The sequence below is a fragment of the Notothenia rossii genome (assembly GCF_949606895.1).
Source record: "Notothenia rossii genome assembly, chromosome: 11".
Taxonomy (NCBI): Eukaryota; Metazoa; Chordata; class Actinopteri; order Perciformes; family Nototheniidae; genus Notothenia; species Notothenia rossii.
The window spans coordinates 27785435-27804781 of NC_136910.1; the positions used below are offsets into that span (position 1 = coordinate 27785435).

Here is a 19347-nt window from a genome sequence, read left to right on the forward strand (position 1 = left end):
CAAGCATTGAAATTAACATTGAAAGTGCTCGCTATGATCAGCATTGAAAGAACATTTAATTTTCAATCAATCCCAACAATGAATCAACCTCGATTCAATTACGATATGATCAACATTGAAAGAATGTAGAATTGGATCAACATTGATTCAACTATATTATGCGTTTCATTATACATTGAAACAATGTTATTGTCAGAAAGCAAAAAGTCTTTGAATCAACATTGAGATATTGTCACGCTGAAAATAGATATTGAAAATGAACTAAAATGAACAAACAAAAAAAGCCATTATTTATTCAGTTAATTATTACAATTTAATTGAATTATATGAACATTTTGTACATCTTTTGTCCACCTTAGCACACAAAACATTCACACAAAACATTCTCTCTTTTAAAGGGCCCAGGCTTTTCTGGTTATTACCATTACCCTTGTGTGTTCTGTAGCTTTTTCTGCATGTAAACGGTCTGCAGAGTCACAAACCCTCAAAGTACACCCTGTAGCGAGTAAAACTCTAGGAAGACCTTTCTATGCTGCCCCAGAACGCCTCGTTGGACATTTCTCTTTTTCCATTGTGTGAAAAAATGCACGTTTTGCAACATAACACAAGTTAAGGACATTTCTTGACATAATAAACATCTAGCAACGCTGCTTTAAACAGAAAATGATGATGGCCTTTGAACACAGATTCATAAAAAAATCTAATCTGTAGAAGCCATAGTAGGCCTACTGTAAAGCACATGACCAATCATTTTAGCAGCTAAAATTATTGGATTGCCTACCTGCCTGTCAGCCTTCCATCTGTGCACAAACTTATCTCGTGCCCTCATTGGTCATGTGCGCGTTCGTGTGTGTTGGAGGAGGGGCTCTGTAAGGAAGGGGCAGATTTTTTCCGGTAGTGTATTTTCAAATTCTAGCGCACTCGAGCTGGTTTCTCCAAAATGACCTACCCCACCTTTAAGTACTGTTAATATCTTAACAGAAAATTCAGCATGATGAGAAAAAGACTGAGAACAGGCAATAGGCTCTGATTTAGCACCACCATCAGGCCTTTTCATTTCCATTTCCGTTTTATTGTCCGTTTACACTTTAATACCCGCTCATTTTGTAGTTGGTAGCCTATGTATATTTAATTAAAAAATATGCTGCTTATGTTTGTTTTTTTTTGTTATAGCATTTTATAAATGATAATATTGGTGTTAATGTTAACTTTATTTTCATTTAAGAGGTCATGTATATTTAAGTTATATTTATTTTGATTTTTGAATGTTCCATTCAAAAATGTTATTAAAAAGGCATGTACACCATAAAAGATGACTATTGACGTCTATTGTCAGGAATGTTAGTGTTAAAATAGTGAATTCTACTGCAGTAGAATGTTGCACGTCTGCACAGTGTTATATGTTCACCGCTCAGTGTCAGTAAATATTGTGTAGTTAGTATTGGACTACAAGATAGATGCAAGCCTGTACAGGTAGAGTTATTTAAAGCATAAATGAGTCGGTTGGGTTCTGGAGGTGTGGTTACAGCATTGTGCTTGGTTGGCGTGGCCTGGGCCTGGTGGTGGGGCCCAATGTGATATATTTTCATGGGGCCCAAAATCCCTGGCGGCGCCCCTGATTATGACGATGTGCTATAAATGCAAAATGTGGTTGAAGGTATGCAGATCAAGTGCAAAACAGATAGACCCGACCAAGAATGTGAGGTGTGTATTCAGGGGAAATTTGCACAAACCAGAAATAGAAACCCTAATAGTAGAGCAAAGGCTCCATTACAAATGGTACACACAGACCTAGCCGGTCCAGTAGCTACAGAGTCAAGAGATGGTTACAAATATGTACTGTCATTCACAAATATGTACTGTCATTCACTGATGACTCAGGTGCAATATTTGTATATTTTCTAAAAACTAAAAGTGACACGGTACAGGCAACGGAAAAATTCCTAGCAGATACAGCCTTATACGGGAAAGTGAAGTGTATAAGGTCAGACAGCGGCACAGAGTTCACATGCAGGGATTTCCAAACATTGTTAAGGAAAATCAGGATAAGACATGATACGTCGGCCCCGTACTCACCCCACCAGAAGTAAAAAAGCACAGTGTTTGGCTATGTCTGACGACAGTAGCCAAACACAACCAAGTGGGAGAGATGATGAATCTGAGGGTGGGAGATACCTGACTAGAGACAGAAGGGAACCAAGTCACTTAAAGGACTTTGTAACTGAAGACAGTGATAGTGATGGGATTCATACTACCGTAGACTACTGCTACAGACCAGTATGTGGCATTCCACAGACATTTAAAGAGCCTGTGACAGCCTCCCAACAACTGTTGTGCAATGAAATATTGGGCTACTAGTAATCTCAAACCGTCAGATTATAAAAGAAGGTGCGATACCGTTCCGATAAATATCAATAATTTCGAACATCGCAGGAAAATTCCTTCGACTCATTTTGAAGTTTTTGGGGAAGCTGGAAGTGACGTCAATGCGGGAATGCTTCACTGTGCGGCGAGAGAGCCAAACACGGACAAAGTGTGTAGAAATGGTGAATTACTGAGTTTAGGCACGTTAATAACGTTTTAATGAAGTTGACTAGAGTATATTCATATTTGTCAGTGCTTTCACGTCAATTCGGGGAACATAAACATAAATGATCGTGGTGAAGATGATGATTAAATTAGGCTTAAAAATCGGTAGTGAGAGCTGTTGAATTTCCTCCCATCGGATGTGATATAAAAACAAATCGATTATTTTTGTAGTTGTAAACTCAAGTGGATGAAACTACATTTATTACTGCTTTCATGTCAATTCGGCGAACATATGATACATTAAATGAACGTGAGGATGATGATTACAAATCGTTTGTTTGAGCCAGTCTGCATTTCCTGATGAAAAAAAAACCGATGCTTTTTGTACTTGTAGTACACCAACATGGATTAAACGTGCATTTTTTTTTACCACAATGTTGGGGAAATTAATGGATAAAATGCACGGATTATGATTATTATTATTATTCCCACTCCGATCAGGACACTAGGTCCACCGTTTCCCCGCAGCGAGGCTCTCCCCGTTGACAGTTTACGTGGGCTGGGCTGGGTGCAGTGGCGGACTGGCCATCGGCCGCTACCGAAGTGGGCCAGTCGGATAAGTCACTATTACATCCCCCCGTTGACAATTTACTAGCGGTACCGAAGTGGGCCGGTCGAGAGTCCCGGGCAGATTTTTAGTCCCAGTCCACCACTGGCTACATGACCGTATTATCGCCCATATTGACAAACCTAATTCCTAAACTTCTAACAGATAAAACATAAACCGATCCTTCAGCCTCATATGAGCTCTCAGACATCAAAATTAAGCTGTCATCGCTGTCATAGCTTGCTGCTGTGTGCGCCATCGTGCGTTTGCATGCAGATGCTGGGATCCGGAACGGTTCAGCTGGAGCTCTTGGCCCGCAATTACGTCACACATAATTTGGCGGGATTTGAAGAATCCCCAAGAAGATCCAGAATATGGTCAACATTGAAGGGGATGGTCATCATCAAAGTACAAATATCCTAAATCAGTTCAGTAACGGTTTCAAGGGGACAATATTTACTAAAATTGATGGGCTTGGACGATGGGTGAAACCCGTGTCACAGGCTCTTTAAGGAGGCTATGACGTCAACTGACTCAAAAAAAGAGTGGGTCAAAGCCATGGATGACGAAATCCAATCATTAAACGACAACAACACATTTACCCTGACGAATGAGCCAAAAGACAAAAAGACAGTGGGGGGCAAATGGGTTTACTCTATCAAAAGTGATATTGAGGGAATGGACAAGTACAAAGAAAGGTTTGTGGCCAAGGGCTATAGCCAGAGGATGGGGGTTGACTGGAGAGACTTTTTCCCCCACGGCCAGCTTGACGAGTGTAAGAGTGTTGTTACAGAAAGCAGCACAGGAGGACTTGCTACTGCATTAGATGGATGTAAAAACAGCCTACTTACACGCTCCTATAGATTATGAAATCTATATCAAACAACCAGAGGGTTATGAAGAAAGAGGGGAAGGTCTAGTGTGTGAGCTAGAAAAATCTCTTTATGGTCTAAAACAATCCGGTAGAAATTGGAACAGGATTTTGCACGATTGTTTAACTGAAGACGATTTTGCACAGAACCCAGCAGACCACTGTGTCTATGCCAAATAGACCGAACGTGGAAAGGTGATAATAATCATCTGGGTCGATGATCTGATAATTGCAGCTAGCATTGCAACACACTCTCACTCCATAATCGTCCAGGAGCGACGTTTGGTCAGGGTCCCGTGGCGTGCAGTTGTGACGCTCCTAGGCTCCTTCAGCTTCATAAAGGGACGCAAATAGCTTTCAACTGATTGCAATGTATTCCCATCTGCGGCGGGATTTGACGCTCATGGAAGCACGGCATTCGTTTGTGTCGGCTGCCCTTAAAGGCAATGTGAGCGTCCATTCCCATTGGATAACGGAGAATTGTACACCTGGAAGTAAGTATTCCCCTTACTGTCGATTGATTTTACAGTGATATCTGCACTACTCATCGACTAAAAAACACCAGATTATCCTTGTTAATTACACAACATTGATTGGTTTAAATTGTGTGCAATGCTTTTGTATTTTTCCCCTTCGATTCGGAGAAACAAATATTTTTTCGGAGTAAAGGATGGCAGAAGACACGACACTACCCAGAATCCCCAGCAGCAATCGTTTAGGACTACACCATGTGCTCTGTTTGACAAACCCCGTGATTAGTTCTCAAGCTCTGTGATTGGTTGACCTCCAACTGCATTCCTTATGGAAAAAAATACGTTTCGTAAAAGATAAAATCATACTTTATTCAGCGGTGCTTGCTTTACTCTTTGAAAGTCATCACATGAATGCATTGTAATAAATGGTTCGGCTGCATTAAATATATTACACATCTGTCGTAGTTCTTTATTTTTATTTATCTACAGAGATCGGGCTCAGAATAGACCGGAAACTATTCTTTTACCGTTCAGTTTGAATTTCACAATAAAGTTAGTAGTAATATTTAGTTTTGATATTATTGTTTTTTATTAACTACGAGACCGCTGAGTCATGTTAAGACCATCTTTTCTGTGTTGCTGTGGGTTTTTTCCATCGCTTTTGTGTTACAAATATCAAAACAATAACTAAATATATCCGTCGTAAACTAAACCAGAAAAAGCAGTATATTTTATTTTGTTAATACTGTAAACTTGACAGCTTTTTAACCCAAACCACCTACTGGTTAAAGCACGTTATTAAACGTTTAGAGTAATGCAATGCAGGTAGATTGTGTTGCTTTTTAATGACTGTTTAAAATGCCTTTTTCTTAATGTCTTTTATTATTATTAACTACTTGTTACTTGTTGCTAGGGACGCTGCTATCGATATTGTGTTTCGCAACATGTTCTCTATCTATGGCACGTCTCTACTGGCAGTTGTAGTTTTAAAAGACGTTTTCGTATTTCCCATAATAAGAAGTTGCCAGTATACTGTGTAGATCCCTGGAGGTTTAGGGGATAGGGAACACTCAAATTTAAAACATATAATTAATAAATGGGTGAAAATTGCTTGTGCCCATAATGGGCAGCATTAATATGTATACCCACATGCCAGCTATGGTCAGAAGAGCTTTATTTAACAGCTGGTCTTATGTTTGTGACCCCTCCTGTTGTTAATTGATAACATTACATTACATTACATTCATTGATAAGCCTAAAACATGCACTTGTCAAGGTTCAGAGGCACATTTTGCAAATATGGCAGTAGCCATCGATCATCTTAAGATAAGATATACTTTATTGATCCCAAGTTGGAAACATTTGCGTTACATCAGCATGTGTAACAGTTGTAAATATGCAGTGGTGTTTATTTGTAAATCATTTAGTATAATCACACAAATTCTGTGTTTTATATTTAATAATTCTGTGTTTTTTATTTATTGATTGTTCAATACCTGACAAGGCCGGAGATGAAATATCTATATACATCCTATAAGAGTATAATATCAGTTAAAATAAGTGCTTCAACATAGTTAACATTGCTGGAGGTATGCACAAATATTGATTGAATGTTAGATCGGCGTCCCATCCTCCTTCTTGCCAAGAGAGGCACAAATGGTTTTGCGGCCGATTGCATCTGTCCATGGCACCATAAAGAGGATTTACGAAAGCCTTATTAATGGTAAAGTATAAAAATCTGCATCCTATATTTCAGCAATTTATCTGTTAACATTTTTTGTAAATTAGTTGCTCAGTTATCTGGTTTTAAATGTAAAAAAATGTGAATCACTGTTTACCAAGTAGTAAAAATATGTCGTTATGTCTTGTTTTGTCAGTTAAAGGGCCCATGTCATGCTTTTCTGGTTATTACCCGTCCCCTTGTGTGTTATGAAGCTTTTCCTACATGTAAACGGTCTGCAGAGTCACAAACCCTCAAAGTACACCCTGTAGCGAGTAAAACTCTAACACAGAAAATACCTGTCTATGCTGCTCTTTTTTAAAAAAATTCTTCCTGAGTATAGTGAGGTAACGGGCATAGTGACGTACCGGCTCACACACACACACTCACTCAGCCTTATCTTTTCTCAGCCGAGGCTCCGTGGATCTCCTCACGCACACACACACTCACAGCCTGGCTGTGAGTGTGTGTGTGCGCTCAGGCTGAATTCCTCGCTGTCTCGCAGACCCCACGCAGCAACCAGAAAACAACACCAGTAATCCAGCTCACAATGTCTGCTCCTCGAGCCTCAAAGGGCGGAGCAGCGAGCCCCCCAACGTCCCGCCAACACGGCACCCAGACCCCACGCAGCATTCTCATCTGTTTGTCCTTACTGGTATCATTTCCTGGTTGCTAACAAACGCCATTGTAACACATAATCACTGATGTTCCGCTGTTTCATTTTTAGCTGTAATTACTCAGATTATAAATGTATATGGCGGATTATACTTGGTCATTTATTCACCATGCATCTACTTTTTTTTCTTCTCAATAGTGACTTTGGCAGTTGAACCTGAGGGCCCTTCAACCACACAGGCAGAAATGGCCGCAGACCCAGGATCAGACTTGTCTCTTACCACCGAGACTGACACTGAGTTCACTCTCTTCCTCACTCCTGTGTCCTCCGGCCTGACTCCTGCTCTCTCCTCCGGGCTGACTCCTGCTCTTTCCTCCGGGCTGACTCCTGCTCTCTCCTCCGGGCTGACTCCTGCTCTCTCCTCCGGCCTGACTCCTGCTCTCTCCTCCGGGCTGACTCCTGCTCTCTCCTCCGGGCTGACTCCTGCTCTCTCCTCCGGGCTGACTCCTGCTCTCTCCTCCGGGCTCACTCCTGCTCTCTCCTCCGGCCTGACTCCTGCTCTCTCCTCCGGCCTGACTCCTGCTCTCTCCTCCGGCCTGACTCCTGCTCTCTCCTCCGGCCTGACTCCTGCTCTCTCCTCCGGGCTGACTCCTGCTCTCTCCTCCGGGCTGACTCCTGCTCTCTCCTCCAGCCTGACTCCTGCTCTCTCCTCCGGCCTGACTCCTGCTCTCTCCTCCGGCCTGACTCCTGCACTCTCCTCCGGGCTGACTCCTGCTCTCTCCTCCGGCCTGACTCCTGCTCTCTCCTCCGGCCTGACTCCTGCTCTCTGCTCCGGCCTGACTCCTGCTCTCTCCTCCGGCCTGACTCCTGCTCTCTCCTCCGGCCTGACTCCTGCTCTCTCCTCCGGGCTGACTCTTGCTCTCTCCTCCGGCCTGACTCCTGCTCTCTCCTCCGGCCTGACTCCTGCTCTCTCCTCCGGCCTGACTCCTGCTCTCTCCTCAGTGTCTTCCTCACAGAAAAGAAGACCAACGAGGAATAAAGTGGCAATTAATTGTATGTGCGGGTTAATTAGTAATTATCTTATTTAAATAGACTGAAACTGTGTTTGATTTTGCACATTGAATTAGTTAAAGAGAGAGAAAACAATCATCGGTACAATTAGAATACACCACCTTTTGTTTTGTTTAAGACTTTGCAGTATCTAAAGTCTCAGTGCCATTTTGAACAGTTTAATTGAGCACAATGTGATGTTAGGCAATGTTTAGGAGGTTATTGCTGAACTTCAACTTATTACCATCTTTTAATTCCTTGCAGAATGTCCCATTCATCAAGGGTCAGACACTTTCCCCTACAAAAAACTACTGAGGGAACGAATCAGGGAGGTTTGTTTAGAAAATATTTTAAAATAAATAAACAATGACAATAATGTTTCCGTGGAACCAAGTCTTATCTTATTGGATTTTTGTATACTTTGTTTAAAAGGAGTGTTTCAGTCTTAAGCATGACTGCTAATGTAAATATTGAAATTACAGTAACAATAATTTATTATTAATTTAAGATTGAGGTACTTGTGTAATGCTTCATGTCGCATTAATGCATCATGTCCAGCCATTTATTTGTATATTACATTTTTTCTTGTAATCCTTTGTAGGTGAATTCCTATTCTTGGCAGTAAAAATATTTTTTTAAATAATAATAGTATTCCAAAATATTAAACTGATGGGGAAAATGCTATTGACTATGTTACAGTCCTTCATATGTTTGAGTTAATCGTACCTACTATTATTTCAAAATATCATTTGATTTCACTGGACTTTTTTTATTTACATGTATAACATTTGAAAAAAATGAAGTTTACCTAAAATCTGTGTTTCTTTACTCAGGGCCATACAGAGGTGTTGGTGCAGTGGCAGTCTTGCTCTGGATGGTATGTATCTAATCTGAAGTTTCCTTCAGTGTAGCTGATGGGTCTGGCAGAACAGGGGCCACAAAGTAGTCTTACCAACCAACTTCATCAACCCTGAGATCACTAACTTAAACATTTTGGGTTCCTCAGCAGTAAATTGAATTTAGTTGATCACATGGGGGTGGGGAGCCATGTCATCAATGGCTCTATCAGACGTTTGCGCCATAAAGTAAGACATCCAAGTTCTCTGCCCTCCGTCATCCAGACATCGCGCCCTAGAAACGCTGTCTGATTGTAACACATAAGCAGGGAAGTAGCCTACATTGGAATAGAAATTAAAATAAAATATACAATAGAGTTTATCCTTGATCAATATCACTAAAGGTTAAATGATTGATATGTGAGGCTGGATGGTATTTGATCTCTTTTGTAATTACTGACTTGTTACATTTGTTCTTAACAATTATACTATAAGTATAGTTAGTAGTAGTAAGTAGTATTATTTCTGTGTGCAGTCTTGCAGGCAGTTGTCTAAGTTTAGTGCTGTATGTTTGGGCATTGATAAGACAGCAAATTCAAAGAATTGGTCAAATGAAACATTGACTTTGAAATAAAAATGTACCTTGTATTATATATGATGTACGTGTTATATATAAATATATACATTATACTGCACTTTCATCATGACATTTTTGAGTGACTTAATGTATCTTCTCATTTGAAATAGCATTGTCAACATACTGTAGAACTGCATATTCCAAACAGTTGAAAAAAAGTAATACTTTTTGCTGTGTTTCTGTTTTACAGTGGGGCGAAGTGGAAAAATTCCTGGGAGCCAAAGGAAAACTTTCCCAGTTAAATATGGCTGAATTTCTTTTTTTCTACTTTGGAGTAATAAAATACATATAAAAAAAACATCTATGTAAGTGTTGTGCCTATTTGTGTTCTTATGTTATCAGTGAGCTGAAGCCAAGACAAATACAAATATATGTTTTAAGTGTATCCATACAAACTCATTCTCTAAAACTGTCATGATTGGTCTGTTGTGAATGACACCCATGAGGAAAAAGGTCCTATATATTATATCACATCGGCAGGGCTGTGATGTGATGAGGCCCTCGCGAGCGTCGACGGGGGGGTGGTGTGTAAACCCTGGACACACCAAGCCGATTACAGCTAGTCGAGCCTCGCAGCAGAAACTGTGGCGCGCTCAATTGCGCCGCATTTGCGCATCAGATGAGGCTCCCTCCACAAGATGAGGGCGAGAGGCAGGCGCAGTCTGTGTGATCGGCGTGTATGGAGGGCGGGCCTGCACATCGGCATATCACAGACTGGTGCATACATTGTACAGGCGGCAATTTGAAATGGAACGCAGCCCACACACGGCAGACAAACCCAAACACTTTTGGAACACGCCACCTCCAGACACATTAACATGCACTCCCCTAACTTTCCCCTAATCTGACATTGTATTTCATTCCATAACATATAAATATACTGTTCACCCATGTGAAACACACACACTGAAACCAAATATAATTTACAAACATGTAAAAATATTTCATATGCGATGGAAACTTCTGAAGCAATGGAAACAGGAGTCAGAGAGACACAAGGAGAGCAGGAACTTTGATGGCAAACTGATGGTTTATTCACAAGACATGTTGTGTGCCACGAATTGACGCAAAAGATGCCAAACCAATTCGGAAGATCTCTACCCCAGACCCATATTTAGCTAGTTCTGAGAGAAGAATCAATATTGTGCATAACAAGATAAAACCAACACCTCTATCAGCTGACGCCAATAGGCAGGAACAGGGAGACAAAACACTGAGAGCACAGCAGCCAAGGCTACAGCTGCCTGTGCTCAGTCAGGACAAGACCTGGGGGGTATACCACGAAACGGTTTCAACCTAACCTGGATATGTTTGAGTTAGCCGGTTGGCCTAATCCAAAACATACGCCCTCTCGCTAAACGGCACTACGACACGGGTTATCAAGTGGATCGCTCAAGCCAGCCGTGTCCTATCTAGTTAGGTGCGCGTTCACATAAAAGGGGTAGTATTTGGAGCATTCAACCAATCACAAACATGGAGAAGCGTACTGACAGCGCAGCGCGTCATACTTCCTGAATGAAAAGTCAACTATATAATTAGACAAATATGAAGACTTTAAACATCCATGACTCAAACACTTTATCCAGGATAAAAGCCACATAGCTGCACCTGCAAGGTGAATACAGCTGGTACAAGAAAAAGTGTTTGAATGCGTACATTAACAGGTTTATGATATGCCCCGTCTAAGACACGATCTGACTTTAATTACATTTGACTCAAGTGTTTCGTAATGTGTTGCTTAAAATAATACTTCTGCATACAGTATGTGACACTGTAAGTGTTGCACGGCCAGATACGGCTCAGCTGACTCAGATAAGGAAATATATGATACATTATGATGTGATATGCCGCGGACTGTACTGTTACTTTGATCCAGTTACTTATGTTGTGGCAGATATTTAATTAAGCTTTCTTAACGCTAATGTTATAATAGTCAGATTGCCCTGAAGATGGGAGGTGATATTATATTAATGTTCACATTCACACGTGAACACGTTTGGTTCTATGCAAACTCAGTAATATCCATTGTGATACAGTTATAAGGCCTTCACAAGAGACTGTCAGTGGAGATTAAAGGGGATCAGGAGCTCACGTCTTCTCAGAGTCCTTGGTATCTGGCTTGATGATTGTCTCACATTTCTAAACTTCATGTCAATAACCTGCTTAAAAAGCTGAGGGTTAGGCTAGGTTTCTTCTACAGGAACAAGTCCTGTTTCTCTGCTTGAGGCCAGGAAAAGACTAGTCCCTGTGACCTTTTGACCTGTGCTGGACTATGGTGATTTGATTTATATGAATGCACCTGCCAATTGCCTGGTCAAGTTAGATGCTGCGTATCACAGTGCACTGAGATTTGTGACAAACTGTAAAGCATTAACCCATCACTGTACCCTGTATGCAAGGGCTGGTTTGCTTTCACTAACTGTACGGAGGCTCAGTCACTGGTACATTTTTATATACAAAGCCATGTTAGGGAAACTTCCATCTTATATCTGCTCCCTGATCTCACGGAAAATTGTAAGTGGCTACTGCCTGAGATCGAATGCTGTGGTTTTATTAAATGTGCCAACTGCTAGGACTGTCTTAGGGAAGACAGCTTTTAGATGTGCAGCTCCTCTGTCTTGGAATAGTCTGCAAATTAAATGGAAACTGAGCAATCTGGTGCCACTAAATGTTTTTAAAGCTCGGTTGGATGCTACTCAATCGGAAGCTATTGGTACCTGTTTATGTGGATAGTTATGTAAATGATGCTGTATGATGTCCTTTTGTTGTTCTGTTTATGTTTTTATGTTTCATGTGGAACCTACTTGAGCAGGTCTCCCTTGAAAAAGAGATCAATGATCTCAATGGGATACACCTGTATAAATAAAGGTTTGAAATTAAATTAAATGAGAGTCATCATCATCATGTTCTCTCTGCTGCTGCTGCTGGCAGCTGGAAGTGAGTCAACACTTATTATACTGCTGTTTAACAGGATAATCTGTCATATAACTTTTTTTTGTATTTGTACAGGTGTGAAGTTTGAACAGTTGACACAGCCAGCCTCTGTGACTGTACAGCCAGGTCAACGTCTGACCATCACCTGTCAGGTCTCTTATTCTGTTAGTTAATAATAATAATAAAATTCAATAACGCGCTTTAAACACTAGGTGCCCGTCTATCAGCTGTGCACCGTTATGGTGTAAATACTGCCTATCTACCAATTGGATCAAATATAAAAGTCAGCCGAATTACTGTTGATATTGCAGGAGACATATTGTGTGAAAATAAATCTAAGATGTTGTTAAATGGCTGATATATTTGTGATCCACGTCACGTTATCAGTTTTGGCGGCAGTTCTTCCTGTTTGTATAGAAGTCTTCTCATCAGGGCTCTATAAATAGATAACTACGGCAGATATGTAATATGTAATGCAGCCGAACCGTGTATTACAATGCCGTTATGTGATTAGCTCCAAAGAGAAAAGCAAGCAAACTCGGAATAAAGTATTATTATTATTTTTTTTAAATGTTTTCGGATTTCACATCGCATAAACACCATTTCCCAACGTGCATTGCGGCTAAACCATGAATCACCGAGCTGAGGATCTTGGTTATGGCTAGAAAGGATCCGTCTTGTGTAAAACTCTCGCGAGAGTTCGGCTGAATGTCACGTGGCTGAATGTTTACGTTTGGCAAGCAGCCTTTCAGTTAGGATCGTTAACATCAGTTGGCCACAGCAAATGATGGTGAGAAGCTAAACTATCTATTAATTATGTCAATGACAGGGAGTGTGATTGTTGAAAAGCGGTCTTGCTGGTGTTCAAAGAAGAATGACAACACTGTAGATCCCCAACACTATGGTTTATTTTTTATTCACAGGCAAGTCAACGTTGTCGCAGTAAAAGTCCCAAGATAGCTCCTGGTGCAATAAAATGTTCCCTTGCAGTGTTTTACTATTATGTCTGATGTTTCTCTATTAATATTGCTGCTGCATTAATGGGTATGTTGCATCATGTTACTGCTGTAGATGCTCAGATTACAACGAGAGTTACAACGAGAACGTGACGTCATATTTACACTAGACGGATCCTTTCTAGCCATAACCGAGGATCTTGCCTACGTCTGTTTCCGGTATTGTTTTTGACGGATGTATTTTGTTATACACACATTCCTTCACATTTTAATTAAAATGTACATTAAAGTATTTCGTGAGGCTTTCTAAAATGTTTTAAAATATAACTACGGTTCGAGTTGAAGAGTTTATAAATTAACATGAACCGAAGCTGTTGCCTGGTAACGCAATCGTGCAACGTCACGTCCGTTAATTCCATATGCACACACATCGATTTAATAAATGAATGTAGCCTTTGTATCTGCTAAAAGAGGTGCCGACCAGCTGGGGCAACAAGAAAATTGGCGAAATTGAGTGTGACTATTACAAATTAAATCATTATTATATTAATATTGATAATAATAACAACCGACTGTCGGGGTAGCATTTGCTTGGCATTTCCGGGTATATCTCCACTGGTTGGGCCAAGTTAACAATACTGTGTAATTGTCACGTTTGAAGGGACGAAATCGTAACTCACCGTGTCACAAAGCTCAAATATTCTCCAACTGGTTTCTTGAACATGACAATGAATTTTACTCAAATGTCACAGTCCACAGTCATCAGATCCAAATCCTACAGTGCACCATTGGGATGTGGTGAACCAGAGATTTGCGTCATGGATGTGCAGCTGACAAATCTGCAGCAACTGCGTGATGCGATCAGGTCAATATTGAGCAAAATCTCTGAGGAATGCTTCCAGTACCTTGTTTAATCTATTCCATGAAGACTTAATGCAGTTCTGAAAGCAGATGGGGGTCCAACCCATCCTAGCAAGGTGTACCTAATTAAGTGGCTCGTGAGTGTATTACTTAGCTCAATTTGTATTGTTAGTGTGTGTCTGTAGGAGTAAAGTCTAGACACATTCTTTGGATGTAAGCATTGGCTAATTAAACAGATCATGATTAAATGACATGATGATGATAAGGGTGATCACCAAAACCTTATACCAGGGGTGGGGAACCTCCGGCCCTCGAGGTAACTCGGATCTGAAGGTGACTGATAACTGCTAATGGCATTTAGTTGAATACCAGACATAGTAAATGCAAAGCAGGATCATATAAAAAAAAGGTAATAAACAAGCCATTCAATCGTAATACTCGTTTTAATACGTTGACATGCATACAACACAATAGACTTGTTAAGTCCTGTTCGTTGTCCTGTTTGTTGTCCTCATCACCATCCTGTTAGTTGTCCTCATCACCGTCCTCATCACTGTCTTGTTCGTTGTCCTCATCACCATCCTCATCACCGTCCTGTTCGTCGTCCTCATTACCGTCTTCAATGTCTTCCTCCATCATGAGAAAAGACGAGTCCGAGCCAATACAGCTGTAGGTGCTGGTGACTCTGCTCAGTTTCTGCTCCAGAAGATATTGATGGTGTAAAATACAGCAGTGCAGTCCCCTGTATCCCTCTTCTGTTATATCGCTTGGAGAAACTAAAATAAAAAGACAAAATGACAGTCTATGTAAGGCAACTTTTAATTAGTATTGATGTTGGTTCCATATAAGCTATTTTAATGTTTAACTCCGAGGCTGTATATTAGCTAAAAAGATTTGTGATTCAGAAAAAATGCAATCATTACAGATGCTATTCAGTGATAGACATTTGACACTGGGAGGGGGGCAGTGGCAAATGTTATAAATCGGTATTTGTGGAACATACTTTGGTTCCTGATGTCGTCTTTTGTCTGATGAAGGAGGTGGTCCAGTTTGTCCAGTGCCTGCCTCAGATTTGGACAATGCTGGGTCATCTCCTTCACAATGATGACTTTCTCCTCTTCCATACGCCTGACCAGCATAACCTGGTCAAAAAGTCGCCTCTTTGTGCGCAGGTTCACCACTATAATGGAAAAAACACAAAATATAACAACCACAATGGTAAGGCTAATAAAACAAATAATATCAGTTTGTATTCAATCTTTTTAACTTAAATTGACCAAAACCTTAAAATCTGGTAAAAAAAAATTCAACCTCGCCGCTTGCTGAATCTTTTCAATTCTGACTATGTTGGCAGAATTACATTCAGTATTTCTTGAGATTCAACATAAGTATGCAGTTCAGGGTGGTCAGGAAGGGTTTTACTGTTTCCATAGATGTGCCTGTCCCAGTGAGACTAGACTATTAAGACTTGATAGGGCAACATCATACAGACCTTTCAATATCATTATTTCAAAATGATTTGTTGTGATCATGATGATTTGTGACACCTATGTTGACAGCTCTGTGTTACATTGGTGATTGTATTCTAGTACTTCAACTGAATTTATGGAATATCTAGGGCAAACAAAAACAAGTTGTTTCTTACCATCTCCTTGCGCCTCCCAGGGCAGAATGACATCCTCAGACAGACCGCATGCTGCTTCTGTGTCAATTTTCTCTGAACAGGCATCAATGGTGTTGTACTGCAGTATCCTCTCTCTGAGTTTCTTCTTGAGCTCTGTCAGTCTTCTCCGTTTGCGTTGCCTTGTTTGGTTGCTGTCTGTAAAGTAAAACAAAATACAAATAAACTAATATTAATAATACAAACAACAACAACAAGAAACAAATATTGTTTCTAGATAACGTAATAATAAATACCATTTTGTCGATAGAGGTCGTGTTTCTTTCTTCGGAGAGAATAAATAATTTCATCTATTTCTCTCTGGAGCTCCTCCTGGCTACTCTGCGCTCCATGTTTCTCTTGAAAACAGAAACAACAAGGTGTAATCATAAAACATGAAGCCAAATGTTTGGAAATATGGAACCAAATCTATACCACAGTGATCATATAACATACCAGTGGCTGCCCATTGCTTGACCTCCAACACCCACTGCTCCGTGTCCTCCAGGGAGATGTTCAGCTCTTGCTTGAGACTCTCAAGATTGTCCACTTCAGTTTGTGCTCTCTGTGTAGTCTGTTTAGAATGTTTAAAAGGAAAAAGTGAATATGCGTTCCAGTTGGTTGAGAAGGTTGTTTTTTTACTGAATTCCTTTTTGCACATTAACTGACCAGACAACAACATGAAATGCTAAACACCTTCTCTTCAAGGTTGGCAAGTATCACCTTAGTGTCCCTTTTTTTTCAAGATCAAGCAGGATTAACATTATTATTATTATTATTATTATTATTATTATTATCCAGAAATTCAGATGAATCAACCTATAGTGCTTTATTAAAAACAAACAGAACAGAGACTCTCTTGGCAGAACAGTGTGCCATGGCAGCACCATCATAATGAAATGATTGCAGAATACATTCAATTCAACAACATGTAGCGAAGGATGGTGTTAAATTACTACAACAAGAAACTCGGATATTCTTAATATACATTTTGAAATGCAGCATGGACGTCTTACTTTGACAAATCTCTTTGAGAGTGTCTTGTGGAGATTCTCCACCTTCCTGTGGTTCCATTGCATAGCCAGCACGGTTATCATATCTGCTCTAGCTGTAAACACAAAAACATGAAAATTCATATGAGCTTTACAATGTGGCACTACTTAAAACTATTTGTTTTCCTCTACCAACCTGATTTGGTCATGTATTTTGTTGTCAGAGCTGCCCTTGAGAGGAAGCTGTTAACCTGTTCCACTTCCTCGCCGACAGTATTTCCAGCACCTTCCTGGCTTCTGCCACCCCACTTCACCTGCTCAGAATCATAAACAATGAGATCTAGCTATTTAGTTCAATATTATAATTTCTTGTACTGTACATCTTTAGTTAACATCAGTGTCAGGAGCAATTTCAGAAAGTTAAAATGTTCTGAGATGGAATTATGCTTTGAACTACAATGTCACAACTGCAGTTATTTGAAGCTCTGTTCATTCATTATTTCTACAGTGCGGATATATTTACTAAAATAAACATAATGGGTTTTGGAAGCCTATCCTTGTGACAGTCTGTTTTGTAACAATTTTGTCAACATTTGTAACTCTTACAATTATTCCACAGGCTTGAATAGAATATACTACATGATATTCTTATGTGCACTACAATTTCTAAAACATTTGAATCTAGTGACACAAATGTTTAACTTGCATACTGTACCTCGCATTTGCCTGTGTGGGCCTTGGCGTGCATTACAGAGAGAAAAGGTTTCATCTCTGTAAGTGGTTGGAGCTCAGGCAACTTTGCTGCCATCTTCTCCAAATAAGGCCAGTACCTGTAATGACAAAATTAATTAGCTTTTCCAGTTGCATGATGGCATAATAGTAAAAAGATAAACCAGGTCCTTAAAATGACCAGTACAATCCTTGTAACCAACATCAGCATTTATCCAAATGAATGCTTTTTTTGCTTTACATCTACTGGATGTGCAAGAATTAAATAGATAACACGTTTCCCACAAACACTTCCAATTTTGCAATAGTTATAACTACCTGCAGGCAACATCCATACAAAAGAATGTTGCATTCGCAACTTCAGCCAGCTCCTTCTGCAGGAACATTGGGTAGGCATATATTTCACCACGGTAGTGATTTAGGCCTTGTAGTAAGATGCCATGTCTGCACACAGCTATTTGCAGGCCTTCCTCATCCACCTTGGCCCTGGACTTGTGTGAGGTTTCTCTGCAAGCTGTGAATGTTGCCGGTCCACAAACATCACGACCACTTTTCTGAAATAGACACAATCTGTTACATTTAACCCTGTGCTAAGAAAAATAAATAAAGGGTTAGGGGATTGAATAGATTCTTACAATCGTCATCTGGCTCCTGATTTTGTCGACAAAGGCAGACACTTTACTGTCCTGGGCAATGAAAAGTCCATCAAATAGAGACGGTTCATCTGTCCTGCGAAATTCGAGAAAGAAATTGTAAGCAACATTATCATACATACATAAGTTTGATTGTGTCCTCTATTTAATGTGGGCAATTTGCTTTTGCCATAACATTTTCATAAATGTGGAAAAGGTCTTTGTGAATTTGATCTGTAATTCTGTGTAAAGTCTTTTGTCACCATTATTTAACATTAGTGAAAAGTTTACTGACTTCTTGTAAAAAGGTAAAAATAAAATTCATCCTTTATATGGATGAGCATGGAATAGGGCAGAGGAAGGCATAGAAAAAGGTTCCTGGGCAATTTAATACATTTTTCATGAAGCGATTATATCCAAAACTGGTTCTTAGCTCCAACATATCCAACTAACTTCAACCATTTAACATTTTAAAGTTGAGTAAACTTTACAGGCGTCATATATAATAATGTTTATGAATTGGATTTATATAATTATGTGTAATTTCAAACCAACTATTGTTTTCTGATGGTCTACAAACTTTGGAAAAAGAAATTGCAGAGTTGGGGAAAGTTAAACATTTCAGCAAATACATTCAGCTTAGTCAATAAAACAACAACTAAAATGAGAATATGATTTCACTGACCCTCTGGACTTCTTGAAGCGATAATACTTTCTATTGCCATCTACAGCAATAGCCAGCATGTCAGGTGTGCATGCTGGGCATTTAAAGGGCTCCACCAGGCACAGATCTTCTTGTCTGTAATTACAGAAGGCAAACTTCCGAAAGACTCTGTGGAAGGTATCGCTACAGATTCTGCCTGTCTGGAAACAAGAATGGTATTCATTTGGTTAATTAAAAGTTTGGTATTCAAAAATCTTGAAAACCACATTTTATTCTTACCCTTCCTGTGGAAAACGATCGATGTTCAAGCATTTTTATGAATACTTGCTGGGATAATGCTGGGCTGGCTAATTTCATTTGCTCGAATGATGTGAACACATCAAACTTAAAAATAATTTTGCAGCTGTCGGTTGCTGGCCAGTATTTGTATCCCAGCAAGTCACCTATGCTCGGGGACCATTTGGCGGAACAAATTGGACAGCACACAGAAGGCAGACGAACGTTGTATGGACCTGAGAAAAAATATAAATGTGCAATTTGACAGCTATCTATGCAATGTAGGACAAAAGTATAATAGTAA

The 19347-nt window shown here is 40.0% G+C and overlaps 2 protein-coding genes across 4 annotated transcripts; one reads left to right on the forward strand and one right to left on the reverse strand.

Annotated features, from left to right (window-relative positions):
* The first annotated feature begins 1311 nt into the window (after positions 1-1311).
* LOC307024743 (uncharacterized protein) lies at positions 1312-12214 on the forward strand. 3 transcript variants are annotated; one of them, XR_013803980.1, is made up of 4 exons: positions 1312-7869; positions 8131-8198; positions 8700-8743; positions 9530-12214. XR_013803980.1 is itself a non-coding variant. In XM_079659118.1 (3 exons), the coding sequence occupies exons 1-3, from the start codon at positions 7062-7064 to the stop codon at positions 9629-9631; spliced, it is 954 nt and encodes a 317-aa protein (XP_079515244.1). In that variant the 5' UTR covers positions 1312-7061; the 3' UTR covers positions 9632-12214. The 3 variants fall into 3 exon arrangements, 2 of the variants coding, with proteins under 2 accessions (XP_079515244.1, XP_079515245.1); XM_079659118.1 differs by lacking the exon at positions 8131-8198; XM_079659119.1 differs by lacking the exons at positions 8700-8743; positions 9530-12214 and having other exon boundaries at positions 8131-8692.
* A 2401-nt stretch (positions 12215-14615) lies between these two features.
* Positions 14616-18168, reverse strand: LOC307025284 (uncharacterized protein; the record flags this gene model as incomplete). Its single annotated transcript, XM_079659922.1, has 10 exons — positions 18107-18168; positions 17790-18025; positions 17458-17572; positions 16939-17056; positions 16767-16858; positions 16207-16324; positions 16008-16109; positions 15736-15909; positions 15094-15270; positions 14616-14866 (listed from the first exon to the last, which is right to left on the reverse strand). The coding sequence occupies exons 1-10, from the start codon at positions 18113-18115 to the stop codon at positions 14616-14618; spliced, it is 1392 nt and encodes a 463-aa protein (XP_079516048.1). The 5' UTR covers positions 18116-18168.
* Between the last annotated feature and the right edge of the window lie 1179 nt (positions 18169-19347).